At 36.4% G+C, this 16,964-nt stretch overlaps 1 protein-coding gene across 7 annotated transcripts; it reads left to right on the plus strand.

The window, feature by feature from the left end:
• Nucleotides 1-7,126: 7,126 nt before the first annotated feature.
• Nucleotides 7,127-16,610, plus strand: LOC109541083 (nuclear factor 1 C-type; the record flags this gene model as incomplete). Of its 7 annotated transcripts, none has more annotated exon segments than XM_048666800.1 (10): nt 7,127-7,282; nt 7,373-7,748; nt 9,891-9,956; nt 10,110-10,205; nt 10,261-10,416; nt 10,476-10,666; nt 10,726-10,932; nt 11,014-11,184; nt 11,378-11,468; nt 11,557-16,610. In XM_048666800.1, coding segments are annotated over 10 exon segments (1,803 nt in total), but the record flags the coding sequence as incomplete, so codon positions are not given.
• Between the last annotated feature and the right edge of the window lie 354 nt (nt 16,611-16,964).

A 16,964-nucleotide genomic window follows, 5' to 3' on the forward strand; every position in this document is an offset into this window, starting at 1 on the left:
ACTGCTGCAGAAGGTTGATGTTTTTTTATCAAAAAGTTTCCAAAATCCAGCGTTGATGATAAACTGGACCGTACTTGCGATTCCGAAAATATTTCGCAGAGTTTTAACTCCGAGAGAATAGAATCTGATCTTGATTTAGCTGAAAATGCTCTTCGAGTAGTAGGAAAACTCATCTGACTACCCACAATCAAACACAGCCAGAAGACGAATGGACTGATCCGGATTTCTATTTTCGGGACCGAAGGAAATAAATGTTGTCATTTCCGCAGATGCACATCAATATTGCAATCTTCTCTTCGAGGACGAAGTTTTGGAAATCATTCTGAAAGAAACTCAATAGAAGAGAGAAAGCGCCGATAAACGTATCATTGTAAGCAAGTGTAAATGAAAACCTCTTCTCATTACGTCAGCAGAAATTAGTCAACTCCTCAATGTTTCCCGGGATGCTCTTTAACAGTTTGCTTTTCAACTACCTTCAAACGAAATAGTCAATAGGTGTTAAATCGGGATAATTCGGAGGCCATGCTTCTCCCATTTGTCCCATTGTCAACAATCCATGTACAAACGATGAGTTTGTCTGGATATCGACTGTGGCCTTCACTCACGAGGTGTCGGCTTTTGTATGTCCAATATGGAAAATTTTCACCATTTACCTCCCCATTTAAAGTAAACTTTGATTGGTCCGAAAATAGTACGTTTTCTATGTTGAGAACATTTTTCACGGGTCCAGTGCAAAATTGGCGTCTTGTAATCAGTGCTGAAGTATTCTAATTTTCGATGGAACTTTTTGGTTTTAAAAATAATTAACGCCGCAGAAAACTGGTTGATTCGATCGAAATCAGCCTAGTTGGGACATTAGGATTTTTTTAAACAGAGTTTCAACCTTGTGAATTAATTTTTTCGTTTAGGATTAGGATTGGCATTGTTTTTATTTTTGGAGCATCATATCTCAAATTGGAAACACGCTGTATAAAAATTTTTTGCACCCAAAAGGGCGCAATTTAAAACCCTAATCAAGGTGTCCAACACTTTTAAAAAATCTGGTTTTGAGAGTTTAGAGACTCGCACTGTGTATAGTTCTAGATGCACTAAAGACGCGCCGAGCCCCAAGCATGAGCCACCTAGCAACTAAAGAGAGCTAATTTAATTAAAAACAAGCTATCAAAGTTCCTGGGCCGTGGACCATTGGAATTGCTTCCTAACGTTTCGCTCACATATTTTACCATGCTCTCTAGCTTGCATCCGCTGCTGGAACAAGCATGATTTCTTTAGTTTGCTCCAAAGCGACGCAAAGTTAATAAACGCTTGTGCCTTAAAATAGTCACTATTCAATAAACCATCATTTTGGAGAATTTGGCAATTGCCAATTCCCTCACAGTTAGAATGAGCTGTTAAATTCCATAGAATATTTAGAGTCTTCCCTGAATAACTCTAATTTGCTGCCTCAGTTTCTTTAGTATATTGCTGAATAGAGGCGAAAGTATCCTAGGAGCATGACCAGGGGCTTTCTTCAGCTATTTACGCATAGAGATCCACTTTGTAATCCATTTATTCTAGAGTGGCGCAGCTTCAAAGTCGCATGTCCAACTGTTGATCCCCGAGTTACTCCGTTTACTTTTTAGTTGATCTAGCGTTTAGTTAGAATGTACCAGAAATAAAATTTCGCTACTTGATCGTTTTGTAGGTCTGACCGCTAAACTCGATGTTGACATGTTTGATTGATGTTCATGACTGCTCTGTTTCTATCATATCTATATGTGATCTGTTAAGAACGAGACGAGACATGCATATTGCCCTTTACTTGTCCTAATCCTTATGAGCGCCAATCAGGTGCCGTGATCACACCAGCACCACGCGATTGGTCTAGCGGAATTTCAACCATTAGATGAAGATTACGCATTTTGCTTTTGAAATTCACATCCTTCAGAGAGACTTAAGTAGTAATGAAGAGTTGGAATTTGCTCAGCTAGTAGTAGTAAATATAAGTTTTCAGGATCAGTAGATGACAAGCTATAGGATATGTTCTCGTCTCTCTATGTCTCTGTACAGGGTGCCCCCGAATAAGTGGGCAATCTCTCAGGTTCGGATGGCACATAAAAAGTTGTATGAGAACCTTTCTACGTCTTCCTCTCATAGGCCATAAAGAATTTTATATATAGAGAGAAAAGTCCATGAACGATTGTCATACAATTAATTTGTACTCACCGCGTTCGAGAAACTGCTCACTCAGCCTGGGACACCCTGTATGTATCTAGTGCACTGTCGTAATAGACATAGATACATGTTTGCATCATTTCCTCATGCATCATCTCGGTACATCTAGGTTTTTCATCACAACAATTTTCGGTTCTATGTGGCTGATCAATGTGTCTCATTGCTACAGCCTTTTCCATACAGGATGATTCTTTGAAAGGGCCTGTACAAGTTTATCTAGAACGTTTGGATGGATTGCCACTTTCAAAGAAACGCCCTGTATGTGTGTCATTTCAACCTTTCAATCCCTTCATGCAAACCACCTTTTGCTTTTAAGAACATCCATCCATATATACAGTGTGCCTACATCAGTTGGAGTCATATGGAAAAAAATGTTTTATTCACTTTTCACAGTTTCTAAGATCCAAAACACACTGTATAGGCTGTAAGGAAAGATTTCCATATGGTCTCAACTTGAAGAATATTTAACTAGAGTCTTCAGGGTTAGCTGATCAGCATCGAAACAATCAAAAATTGCCTACAGCAGACTAGCACTGCACGTTGAAAGAACGTTACACAGCGTTGATTTTTCAAAATATCTTTGAACTGTGACTTTCCATGCACATCAGATAATCCCTAACTGCTTTTGGTATGGTAAAACACGGTCTTTCTAGCATAAATTGCTTAGCATTCCGTTAAAAAATGCGTTATGCTCTTATGCCTAGACGTCCGATTCTGCATAGAACGGCCGTTTTGTGTTTGGTTTGGGAAAGTTGGATGGGTGATTTTTTCGACTTTCCACATGGAAAATCTAGATGTAATCTTATGAGTCTGTGTGTTTTCGTGTGACTGCTAGTTTGGCACCTTTGTGTAGTGAGTTACTAATATGCTACCGTAATATGTCCAACGCTAGTAAATAACGTAATTGCTAGTCAATTATCCTTAGCACTAACAAAGTAAAATTKTTCAGCAGGTTTCTCGTGWTTAACTGTTTTGAAATAAAGAGAGCCATAATKAGAGCCAAAATTTTGCTCTTTTAGCTCAGATATTAAAAGTGGACATCGAATGAMATTGGAGCAARGAAATTTAAAGAAGTGATAATTTTAGGTGCGAAAAATTGATCGTATTCCCCGCATAGGATAAAATTGTCACTCTTTCCAATTTTGGTTCTTAGACGATCTTCTTATGAGAAAAACACGTCACTTTTTTGCATMTTCCCCATAGGTTGKCTAAGAGCAAAAAGCGGACATTTTATCYCCCAYATTGCAWAAAAWAGTCAYTTTTTTGGGTTGRCCTGTTTCACATTTTGTTCTATGTCCATTTTTTGATCTTAGGCTTTCTCCCTATGGGATAGGCCTGGTTAACTCARTGGTGACGCTTGGTGCGCCAAGCTAACGCACCGGCGCAATAACTCAGTGCCGTTGCTGGGAAAATGTTTAATGACCTTCTTCAAAATTTCAGAGCTTTTCAGTTTCAGCCAAGTTACTCTTTCTTCCAAATCCAATCAAAGGGTATGCAAACTTGTAATATAGTGTGTCAATAGTGTGCGATGATACACACCATAATACAAGTTTGTATCCCCTTTGGGCGGATTTTCTTCAGTCTGTAAACACCCGCTTCCTTCTTTTCTTCTAAATGCACAATTTTTTAAAGTTTCACTTAAAAATGCTGCCAAACATAACATATTTTCCGTGAAAAATTATGAAATTAATTTCGAATCCTTGGTSTTTTTGTAAAAAGTTTTGAAATTCCTTTCCAGTGTCGAATTTGGAACAAAATCAAATCATTTTCTATTAAAAACGAACAGAAYAAGCGAAAGTGTAACAGATTATTTGAAAATCTCGTCACCTCATCGTTTGTTAAAAAATGTGGTTTTTTAGGTTTGACTGAATTATTTTTTGCTTTRATTTGTACTCAAAAACGCTCAWTTTTGAAGAGTTTCTCTTAAAAATACTGACGCTTTGGAGGTCTTTTACGCGAAAAATTACAAGATAAATTTATAGCTTTTTAAAAATTTTRCAAAATCTTTATTYARCRTCGAATTCGAGACAAATAGGAAAACCAATTCCWYCCGTTTTTTCCCGAAAACTATTAAGATTTTCTYCGAAACCGATCACAAAACTAAAAGTTTTTAATCGAAAACGCAAAWAACCATTATTTTCTCATGAGTTKCTTCTTTTCTGGACAATAATAGGGTCTTTTCAGCCAAATATGACAAAWATTAATTTTGCTAGAAAATTCGCCGCATTCGTCGGTTTGCAGGGAACTTTAGAAAACCCTTTTCAGCTTYGGCTGAATTTGGCACAAAAACCAAATAATTTTATTCCRTTTTTTACCGCAAGTAATTAAGATTTTCKTGGAAAAACGGCCAGGGAGTWAAAGTTTACAAAAAATTATTTGGAAAACTCGCCGGCCCCATCGCTCTGAACATATTTAAAGTTTCTTTAAATTTTCAGGTCATTCTAGTTTTAACAAAGTTTCTATTCTATTAAGCAATTCTTCCTACGCAAAAATCGCATTAWTATTTAGTTAAAATACTGACAATCTTCAGATATTTTCTGTGAAAAATTATGACATATTTTATTGGAACACTCGCCTYCTTAACCGCTTTGCACAAATGTTTGGAAAACTTTTTTTCCGAATTATGGGCGAAACCCTAATAATTAATTTTGAGTCTTTTTCCAAAAATATTTCCCCCAATTRAAAAARCGAAAGTTTATAATCATTTATTTGGAAAACTTTCGGAAACTGGGGTTTCTTCACTTTTAGSTCAATATTTCTAAACAACACTGTCACTAAACAGAAAAGGTTTTTTTCTAACRTTTTACTGTAAAATACTGGCAARCTGAATATTTTATGCGAAAAATTGAGAGATCGATTCTACAAGAAAACTCGTCGACTTTCTTTCGACTCAGTTCTGTTGCTGGAAAAATCTATTTGACTTTTTTTAGTTGTTTGAACAAAGTAGTAAAACGTTACTCAGAAAAAAATCTTTTTTAGATGTAAACATTCCGGTCTCTGGTCTCGTAACGCTTTAATAAATGACTTATAACTCATTAACTCAGAGAGCGGCAACAACTCAATAGCGCAACTCAACACAGTGTTACCCAGGCCTACTTTGGGATAATGAGCATTTTATTCCTTTTTATGATGATCTGTGGCGTATGTTTATACAATCAAAACATGTTGAGTTTTGATTGGGACCGTTTTTTTCACAGTTCTATTGAAAAACTCCACTGTGAAAACATAGACTTCAAGCGAATTTTGAAAATATTCAAAACATCAGCCCTGAGAAACAAGTATTTACAAATTTTATTGTAGTGGGTTTTGTTGGTTCACGTCCAATGTTGGGAGCCTTGAAAATTCTTTGAAAACACGTCGAAAGCACCACTCAGCTACCTTTAATACGTAGTGCGCTATGCGTGAACTTATCCGTTGGTGTGACTTTTTCAATAAATCTATTGTAAATAAGATGTTAGTTATGTAAAGGACATTTGAAATCAAATCACATCGTATAATTAGTACTTTACGATGTCCCAGTGATGTCACATATATGTGACGTTTAAAATTTGGATCGCTCCCAACACGAACAAGATCCACATTCCAGGCGCTTATATAGTGGAATTAAATCGAAAAATTCCTATTAATTAAGCGGTGGAAGGGCAGTTTTTTAATTTAATCAAACTCAAACTCGCAACCGTAATCCTAAACCGCTAAAGACTCCAAGCCAAATTTGCTTTTTATCCTTGTCGCGGTTTTCTGCTCAAACTGGACCTGAACAAAATCCACTTTACTGTTGAACTTTTAATTGCCCAAAGAAACAACGAAATATCGTATGAAAATACACGCATTTGCTTATAAAATCTTGAAGATGTGTACACCCGCTTGAGTTCCTATAGGATCAGGTGGATATTTATATCTCACTATTTTTAGTCGCAGTAAGTAACGGCAGTATGACAGAGCGAAGAGAGTTTACTCGTTGAATTATAAGCAAGCGTATAAAACTAAATAAAGAATCAACTTTAGCTAACATTCGCATTTAAATAGTCCACAATTGGGGAATTATTCACTAATTCCTGCGGCACACCGACAGATTATTCACAAAGCCACTCAGTTATGCAAATTGTACCTACTCAGAAATCAAGATGCGTTGAATGAATGATAACTGGAAATTATTACAATCAAAATTCTTTTTAATTTAGTTGATTGGCGTTTACTTGCAAGCCTCAAAAAACTGGTATAGCTGTGTAAGCTGCTGAGTAACTCAAGCACGTCTTGTGGTTACTCTCCTAGAAATGGTAAGCACGCACTGCAGGTTAATGCCTTGGGAAATTGGCGATTTAGAATGCCCATTTCATCGCACATAAATTTCGCATGCATTAACTGACAATGTTTAGCAAATACAGAGTTGCATTTTAAGTAAGAATGAATAGTGTATCAAGGGCGATCGAAATCTGCTAATCTGGAAGGAGAAACAATTTTGCAGAGTGAAGAAAATGCGAGTGGTGATCAATGTGATATTAATACCTGCATTGCGTATTTCTGATATTTGTCCAGATGTATCGGCTAGTAAGTAGCTGCGTCCGCGCTTTCAAGGGTAAATTAAATCAGACCTAAAGGGCTAATGCCTTTTCAAAGGCGTGGCCTTTGGAATCGATCTATGACGCTCCAAGCAGTCCAAGCGAGAAAGCCTTTAATAAGTCTAATACAAATATCTACACCTTTCCAAGACCCTTAAGTGATCTGTGTCCATTACCATTACCTCCAACTATACCCTTATTGTATTGTACATATTTCTTTTCCACGAATCCTTTCATTTACCTAAATGTAGCACTAGTTCATTACTAAGTATTTTTATGTCGAATGCTTGATACGATTGCTTTGACTTAATTAATCCCACAGAGCTTCAACTAAAGTACTCTATCTTATCTAGGACGAGTTCCACCCTTTTATTGAAGCACTCCTGCCATTTGTTAAGTCCTTTTCATACACCTGGTTCAACTTGCAAGCGGCCAAAAGAAAATACTACAAAAAGCACGAGAAGAGAATGTCACTGGAAGAAGAGCGCCAATGTAAAGAAGCACTACAGGTAATGAAAATCAAGTAGCTTCATGCTTTATTAAATTAAAGATGAACCCTTTTGAAGCCAAAATGCTAAATGTGTGTCAATTTGTTCCAGAATGAGAAGGCAGAAGTCAAGCAGAAATGGGCATCTCGGTTGTTGGGAAAGCTTCGAAAAGATATTACTCAAGAGTGTCGAGAGGACTTTGTGTTAAGTATAACGGGTAAACGGCCTGCGGTGTGTGTACTTTCCAATCCAGACCAAAAGGGCAAAATGCGACGAATTGACTGTTTGCGACAAGCAGATAAAGTGTGGCGACTCGATCTCGTAATGGTGATATTATTTAAAGCAATTCCATTGGAAAGCACGGATGGTGAGCGACTTGAGAAAAACCCAGACTGTGCGCAGCCGGGACTTTGTGTGAATCCATATCATATTAATGTGTCAGTGAGAGAATTGGATCTTTATTTAGCAAATTTTATTAATAGTCATGGTAAGTTCAAGTTACTATTATCTAGACATTAGCTTAGAATAAGTATACCAAACTCCAGCGGCATCTTGACGAATTTACAACCCCATTCATCATCGACTAACAGTATCAGCTAATTTTTCAAAAATCACCTAAAATCCATCATCCGTCGAGCCTCAATCTTAATATGATACAAACGCAATTAAATTCTCCATATTAGGTACAGCCGCCACTGAAATAAACATGTTTTTTTCAACATAAGCAACGTCCCGTTAAAGGAATAGAGAGAGGGACTTGCTAAAAATGCCGAACCATCAAAGAATTTGCCAGGATTCGGGTGTGATTCGGGGTGATACAAAAGGCAACGAGAGATTTGAGCTAATAACTTCTAAGTCTCGTTATAACTGTTCCTAATGGGCAAACTTGCTAACAATACATAGTTCGATTTTTTGAAAAATAAACATCTTTATTTTGGAACAATTTCGCTATTGAAGGCTATTACAAAGTAAACATATATTTATTTTGCAGAAACTCGAACTATTGTTACCCAGTTTGCACATTAGGGAAACTGAGACTTATTTTTTACTGTGCAATAGTTGCAGGATTTTTTTACACCACGTCCAATTCTGGAGTTATTTATTGAAAAAATTGCTTTTTACCCAAAAGACAGCTGAAGACAAGATACTTTTTTTCCCGTTTTTACTGAGTACATTTTCCCCATTTTCAAGAAAATGTTATCTTAAAAGTCAAGCGGGCCACGAAGTATATTTGAAAATTGCACAATAAACAATGGGTAAAATGAGTCTCGAAGTGGAGAACACACCAAATTTAGTGCAGACGCCTACTATTTTTTTCAAATCGATATCCAGATTTTCCTTAGCTTGAGTAGTTTTACTGGTTTCCTCTAAAAAAGCCTTCTCGAGTTGATAAAAACATTGTCGTTGTCGCAATTCTAAAGTTGTTTTTCCATTTTACCCCAATGTGGAAACTTGATTAACCCCGCAGAAGCCGAGGCAGATGGATATAAATATAAATTGCATCTTTCATGGCAGATAGACAGACGAAGCGACTTTTATTTGAGATCGAAAGGAGAAATGATTGTGTGCCGTAGAGAAATAGGCCGCTAGAATTCGAGATAAATATAGGCAGAATTACGATGCAATTTCTGTATTGGATACTAAAAACGCCGTTTCGGTAGCAGCCTTTTCTGCTTTTGAGTTCCCCTGTGGGTTCTGATCGATACGAACTGTACAGGCTCTACACGTGCAATTAGCGAGGATCTATTGAGCTGGACAATGTAAATATTTGCCCACATTTAACAGGGTAATGTTATTAAACGGGTTTAAAAAGTACTGGAGCTGCTAATGTGCTGGGCACTATTCGTGCGAGGTTAATTCCCGGAGAATGACAAAATGGCTTATGACACAGCCATCCTAAACTATTATTAGATACTCATTATTATTAACCATTGGAAATTGAGTACGATCTAAAAATATACAAAAGAATATCACATAAATACTAAATGTATTTTTAGCCGCCCGAATATACAACAGATTTAAGTAAAACGTATTGCTTCGCATTGACCAACCATTAGGTCCGAACTTTTACAGTTTTCATCTGACCAGCTTGATTTTACCTAAAAAATTTGAGTGCGAGGTTTTCGAGAAAAGTCCTCGTTGGTTTTATGGAAAATTGCGTATTTTTGATGTGTTGGGTGTTTCGATTGAGCTTTAAAAATACAACTAGAAATCCTCATGAGTGGATGAACTAAAAATATCCATGAACTCTGCGGAAAGTTTCAGGGAATAGGATGCGGATATCGACGCCGTCTGCCTTATCCAACAGTTTCGGTTCCCAACTTCGCGTCGACGCATTTAATAATGCTGCAGTCTGGAAAGCAGCTAGACCATGCGCTCAGATTATAATTGCAAAATTAAAAAAAACGAGGTATGAAACAATGCCAGGAAAAGATTTTCCGACAGGAGCGAGCTAAAATGATTCTGGCACGCCATAAAAAATTGGGACCCGTCCTTTCATTCTCTGTTAGACTACCATTCCAAGAACAAGTTTCTCTATATGGGATCGAAATTGACTTGCTTCGTTCCTACATTTAAAATGTTATGTCTCTCCTAGATATTGGTAGAACATAGATGTTTTTTGTTTCAGAAATACTCAGTGGGGTATGTTTCAATAATAACAATAACAAAAAGGACGATGAACGAAAGAGCAAAGGTAAGAAATCTAGAAAGTAACCAATAGAACCTGTAAATATGCAAAAGAGACCGCCAAAAATTAATATAATATTCCATACGAATATTATTATATTGAGATTGAGACTCAACTTTCTTGTCGATTCAAACCCTCTTTGACTATTTATGGTTACAGGTTTCACTCACAACCCCTACAATGGCGTAATATGTAACGACATCATTTTAGCCACGGGAGTATTTTCATCCAAGGAGTTGTGGAAATTATCAAAATGTAATGTTCGTGCTTTTACAAATAATATTTGACACTAATTTATTTTGTATTTTAGCTTCAATATTGCACGAACTCTCCGACTCGCAGCCAAACATGAACAACGTCAAACTAGAACATCCAGCATACTACTGTAACAGCTATCCGGAACAATCCGTAGTTCCCGTCGAACGATCTTCATCTGTTGATGCTATGGTTGTTTCAGCAACATATTGTGAGTATTTTGCTTCTTCAGACTGTTTGCTAGAGACTTCATTTCGGAAATTGTTCCAGCAATGCCCCAAAACACTACAATAGTATCGTCTAGTTCACAAGCTAGTCCCAATGCTTTGTATTATCAACACAGTCCCGAAGCTCAACACCATCATCAAAATCAAGTGAAATATCCTGAAAATGGCCACGATACGCTCTCGGACTTTGTAACATTCGTGTGCCAGGAAACTGATAACAACCAAAACGCACAGGTGTGTACGAACAAAGCAGAAATAAAATCGCGTTTAGTCTGGAAGCCAATTAAAATTAGAAATGCTTCTTCCAGATGCAGTCCAGCTTATCGAGGAGTCCAAAGCCGCAGTATTTCCCATCCACAATGCTTCCACCACCTCCTTTACCGCCAATGGCCCGACCCGTTGCGATCATTCAATCGACAGGGGAGGTTTCAATGAGTGGACCGAATTCTCCTCCGCCCAATATAACTCCACCTTGTAGCGATGCTTCACCACCCGAAGAGGTAAATTTCATTATGCGATCAAAGCTAGTCCGTGTAAATGATTACAAGCCTTATTCATTTTTCTTTTTGACCTTGTTCAAGGTATGGTTTACTTTGCAGGTTCCCGAGCTCAGTTCATCTCCACCTTTAAGTCCTGGTAGCCACGATCGACGAAAATCTCCATCGCAACGAAATTCTGTACCCACCAGCAATCCTTATTCACCCACCAGAGACTACTCGTCTTTCAGCCACTTCCACGGTCAACAAGGACATGTTGGTAGTTAATACTATTCTTAAACAGTTATTTTTGAAATCAGCTATTTTTTACCACTGGATGCTTTTCACATAATTTCATTAAGTATGGTGCCCATTTTTCTATAAGAAGTTGGCCCTTGGCAATTAAAATCTCTCAAGTTTTTCAAAATACGTACAAATAGCTAGTGCTAAACCTTGAAATGTTTTCCAGTTGTTCAGCTATCCGAATATGGCCGGAATGTCTGGTGTTATCAGCCCTACGAATCTCAGTATGTACTCTCCGAGCGTGAATACACCTAGAGGTAATTAGCATATATTGTTTCCCAATGTCCTCTCTGTTTTAATGTAGCTTCTCGTTGTGAAACTAAACAGCGTCATTATGTTATTCAGGAAGTTCGCGTTCAAATAACATCCCCCGATGGAGTACGCCTCTTTTCAACTTAGACCAAGAGGATTTTAACATGATTACACATACTGCTGCTCCGGAACAAAACACAATTATTTTAATGGATGATAGTGCTGCGGCGACAAGTGCTGAGCATACAGGACAGTGCTGTAATAATTCAAATTTAATGTGTGATGCCCATAGATTTTTTCAAGCTAGTGATACGCTGGACTCTAGTACGTCGACGGCGTCTCGTGATGCTGTTGATCAGCTATCTCAACCCTCAAAGTCGCCCTAGCAATGAACCGGAGATATGGAGGGAACGGATTAGCTTCAATTTTTTTAGGTAAATTTTATAGTTCTTTCGGTTTTAAGTGAATAGTAATGTTGCCTTGTAAATGGCTTTTTTCAAATAACTGAAGCTTTTGATAGTTAAACGAGAATTAAAAAATGCGAAAATCGGAAGAACTGATAGAAATGAAATGTGTTTGTAGCTGTAGGAAAGCAATATCTATTCCCCCCATATCTCTGCGATACATGTCGACCAACAACGAAAGAAACTGCCTTTGCAGCTTTCCCGCCAGTTTATGTGTGAAATTTCGTTGAATTTTACTAGTTTTGTCTGCGCGCACGGATTTTGCCGATGCGCAGCGCCAACTAACGCGTTTAGCCTTGACTCCGAACTTAAGAAGTTTACATTTGCGATTACCAGGTCAATAAATCACTTTTCTTCGCAACTGTGCTTCTTATATTTGGAAATCAGTTGGTTTTCGTACGGCATAATATAGAAGCTGCTCAAGTAGTGTAGGTAAATTAGATTATATCAAAGCGTATACATAAAAGTAGCCACCGGTGCCAATAAAGGCTGTGCGTTAACTTGAAGTATCGCAAGATTAGTTGAGCATACAACCCGACACAACAGTAAGCTCAATTAATCTTAAGACTTCGAGCCGTGAAGCCGATTTTCGGTGATCTATTAATAATGTCACTTACTCTCTCTGGGTGCGAAAATACAAGTATTTGAATGACTACTATTACTTGGATATAAAATGCTTCTACTGAATCTAGATTAAGTAGGCGACATTAACTCATGTTAGACTAATTGCGCCCAAATCTAACCCCCTGAATGATTAAAGTACTCTTAAGGTGGCCATTTCAATTTATTCAATTCCAATGAATATCTACTAACACAAGCGATTTGTATGAATTGCAAATTTTCTTCCGACTTCAACGAAAACCCATATGATTTGAAACTTTTCCTGGGGTGTTGTTAGCTTTAGAGTGACTAAAATTCTTCATGGCCAATCTCGTTAATTATTAATAATTCGGTAAAACTACAAGTGACCTTACATAATACGAATGAAAAGACTTTTTCGCCTGATATTTTACTACACGGTTTGTTCAAAAAGTTTGGCGTTGTATATATACACAACTTTACGGATTAAATGATAAATATATATTGTATATATCTAGTATCTATTGAGCGCTCCAAAGTTAAACGGTGCTTATAACTACTACGAAGACGTGAGCTTGAAGGTGGTTTTATTAATGCTGATACTTTGGAATTGCCTTGTTATCGTCGTTTTTCACTTGAACTATGAAATTGTTAACTTTTCTGTGACATAACATTAAAGCTAATTATAAGAAAAAGTTGCCCTTGAGTGTGGTTGACTTAAACATTCATCGCTAGTTTTACCAAACGAAAGCAATACAAGTCTAAAACTTTGACGATTCGGAGGAAAATGTTCAAAAGAACACCTGGAAAGTCGTTAATGAGCCGACACACTCTAGAATAAAAATCACATTGTAGGTGTTACATGCAATAAATAACAATCATGCAGTTGCGGAGCAGTTTTTTGTTGTTACCAGGTCAAACAGCAATAGTAGATGTGATTTTTTATTTTATTGATGCTTATTGCCTTTAAGCTGTTCTTTTGAGTATAACTAACAATTGATAAGATTCCTAAACCGCCGAAATTATTCTTATGGGAAGACAACTCTCAAACCAACTAAGTATTTGTAAACAAAAGGGGGGTGATTTTGAAATGCGCATTCAACTCCGTTCCTACATTGAGTAGAATAATGAAAGATGCTTGTCTTCCACAGTTAATAAAATGCTTGGGATGTTGTCATTCCAAAACTAAGTTCAACTGTGGTTTTAGAGATTATTTGCACCACCACAAACTCCAAATAATGTTGCGGAAAACTGATATTCTATCCCTACTATAATTAACAATCTAGGCTAGATTTGTATCTTCTAAAGTCAGCTAGATAGCTTGGAAACTCTCTTAATAAATCATTCGAAGTGCAATTATATGATATTGTCAATTAGTCTAATGGGTGGAATATTACTTCGGATTTACATGATAATCTAGCCAATATATTCTAGAATCTAGAATGACAACGTTCTGATCATATAACGAGGCTTGTCACATATACAAGCAGTGAGCTGGGTCCGTGCCTTAGTATTACAATAATATTGACATTGTTACCTTAGCATAGTTAGGAATGTATTTAAAAGAGCTTGCTCACTAATATTTAAAAATAGTCACAACACCAGCTGAATTTACTGAATATATTCAATCTCACACGATATTTACATCCTCGATGAATCTTCCATAACATTCCTTGTGGGACAAGCGTTTTCTAAGCAATATTCAAGCAAACGATTCTAAATACATTATTCCCATTGGTTTCCATTGGAAGTATATGATCAAATACAGTGCAAAGTATAGCGAGAAGATCGATCGAGGATGTAACTATGGCAGTATCCAGTTTAAATAATAATTGCCTAATCCCGGTTGTAGCTACTTTTAGTGAGTTTATTACAAAAGCGTGATTGCTATTCCCATATATTTTAAAACATATTTTTATAGTGTCCAAACTATGTTCTTCCTCTTCTAAATAGCATTTTAAGGTCCAGGAAAACACAAAAAATCAGAATAATTTTGCATATAGTTTGGACACTTTATCCCAGGTCATGTATATGTTTTTAAATATGTGGTACCATATAGCTTTATGAGGTAGCCGCCCTACATGTGCCTCTTTTTTTCAAATCTTGCCCTTAGTGTTTTGTAAAGCCCATGAAAATTGATCATAAATATATAGCTCAAGACATACGATAAGATACCGTGTATCCTATTCAATTAATTAATACGTTTTCTATTAATCTTGCTATACATTTTTGATCTGTGTTCCCGCAAAGTTACCCATTGTCGATACTATTGTTCTTAAAACCCATGATAGAATTTTATCATTTTCTATCATGAATACCATGCTTTCTGTTGTTATAAAAAGGCCATGGTGCGTCAGAACGCAATTTTATTTTCAATTATCTTTTCGAACGTTTTATACAATATCAACCAGGTCAGTGATCGTGTATTAAATGTTCTTAAAGGAACCATTTCGTCATCTTGACTGATTAACTAATGATATGCTTCGAGCGTCAATAGCACAAGAGTTAACTATCTTGATAATTTTTATTAGTTTTAATCGCATGTAGTTGGATTATCTTTTTAACTCTTCGATAATTTATTAGCATACGACCTCTTCCGAGTCCCAGATCTACGAAAATTCTCCTTCCGTCAATTCAAGAGTTTACAGCAAATAGTTGAATCTAAAGCGATATTATGAACACAATTGGAAGACATCGGCGGCATCAAGAGAGCCGCCAAATGTAAGCAGGTACAGGTTTTGAGATGTACTAATCTCAGGCTTCCCCCGGATCCGTTTCGAGCCGACTATGGGTTTAGCCTGAAAATAACACTCCGGATACCGGTACTTTATATACATAAGTACAGGTATTGGAAGTGTTCTTTTCAGGCTAAACCCAGATGCTGAGAGCTAGTAGGCTCCAAACCGGTCTCGGGGATGCTTCAGAATAGCACCTCAAAATCATTACCTATTTCCATTACAAATAGAAAGGTTTTAAAATTCCAGGTCATGGCCGTAAATTGTTGTTTCGTACTTTAATTCAAAACATATTTTTAAGCTTTTGTGAAGTGAATAAGATTCGTCATCTGTGATACGTGCGTAAATAAAAATATTTACTTTATTTACAAATAACTAGTCGTGATGCAAGTAGTCGGTCAACAAACCGCCGATTGAAAAAATGTTGACAACAATTTTACTATTGGGACCGGATTGTTACTAAAAATTGCGCCAACTTAGATTAAACTTTCAAACCACACATCGTTCGTATGCAAACTGACTACTTTTTTTACCTTTGCTTTTTCTAGAATAAAAAATATTGGAAAAAGTGAAGTTGTCGCAACTGATTACTACGTTTTAAATCACCCAGTTTGGAAGTTGCACAATTGCCATAAAAAACAACTAACTACATTACATAATAATGTATACATGATAATTGATCTAATATAAAATTGTGTTCAAATTCCAATGACCCAACATATTTAGTATTTTAGATCTACTGTTACTTTGTTATAACAAATAATGTTAACATGTTCAGTTGGGTTGGTTCAATTATTAAATTCGCACGTATTTTTGTTTTAGTGAACATGACAATAATTTGAATTCAATTACAATTGATCATTGAGTTTAGTATAACAAGAGGTCAGCAACCAGTCACTTTTAACATAAATGCGAAAAACATTAAGCCTTGGTAGTCTTCTCTTATTACACCGTTATAGATGTTAACTCTTATAATCTGTTCACTTTATATTTTGTACAAATTGTGTGATACCCTTAAATAAATAATGATACTGTATGTTACGTTATTGTGTTAATTTGTTGATTTAGTATTAGGATTTAACTCATAAATGTATGGTTTTTAAATGCATCAATTCGACATAAAATATATTATTTTGTTTTACGACACTAAAGAATCAACTTAATGTAAATAGTTAAGGGAAATATTCGTTACATTTCGCATATAAATATTTATAGAATCGGGTGATATTTAACCAGTGCCATTGATATTGTTGATTAAATTGTTAGGCGTATTTATATACGTCACGTAGTGGTTATGTTATTATTAGCAGGCCTGAAACAAGCATTGTACTTACTTTTAATTTTAAGAATAAATCAGAGGGTTTCTTTATTTTTTTGACTTTTTTTCATCTAAAATTCGCACCCATCCAACGCGCAAAACTAATGCAGAAAACTAACGCAGAAAAGGTGGGCAAAAACATGAAAGGCACTTAAATGTGTAATATTTGAATTTCGTTTTTTGTATGAAAACTGCCCCCATTTCTTCACTCACGTCTTTCTGGTGGTTCTTGCGATACGCTGAGAAAGGCATCATTCGAGTTTGCACTTTAAAAGGCAACCGCGCAAACTAGTTTTCTGGAACGTTCGGCATTTTTTTGTGAAAAATGCCAACATTTTTCAAGCAATAAAGTGCCAGTTAGTGCTCTATTAAGTAGTGTAGAAAAGCGCGGTCTAGCTCAATCTG

This window comes from Dendroctonus ponderosae, unplaced genomic scaffold (assembly GCF_020466585.1).
Source record: "Dendroctonus ponderosae isolate FM_Combo_2020 unplaced genomic scaffold, Dpon_F_20191213v2 Dpon_F_20191213_1, whole genome shotgun sequence".
In the NCBI taxonomy this organism is placed as follows: Eukaryota; Metazoa; Arthropoda; class Insecta; order Coleoptera; family Curculionidae; genus Dendroctonus; species Dendroctonus ponderosae.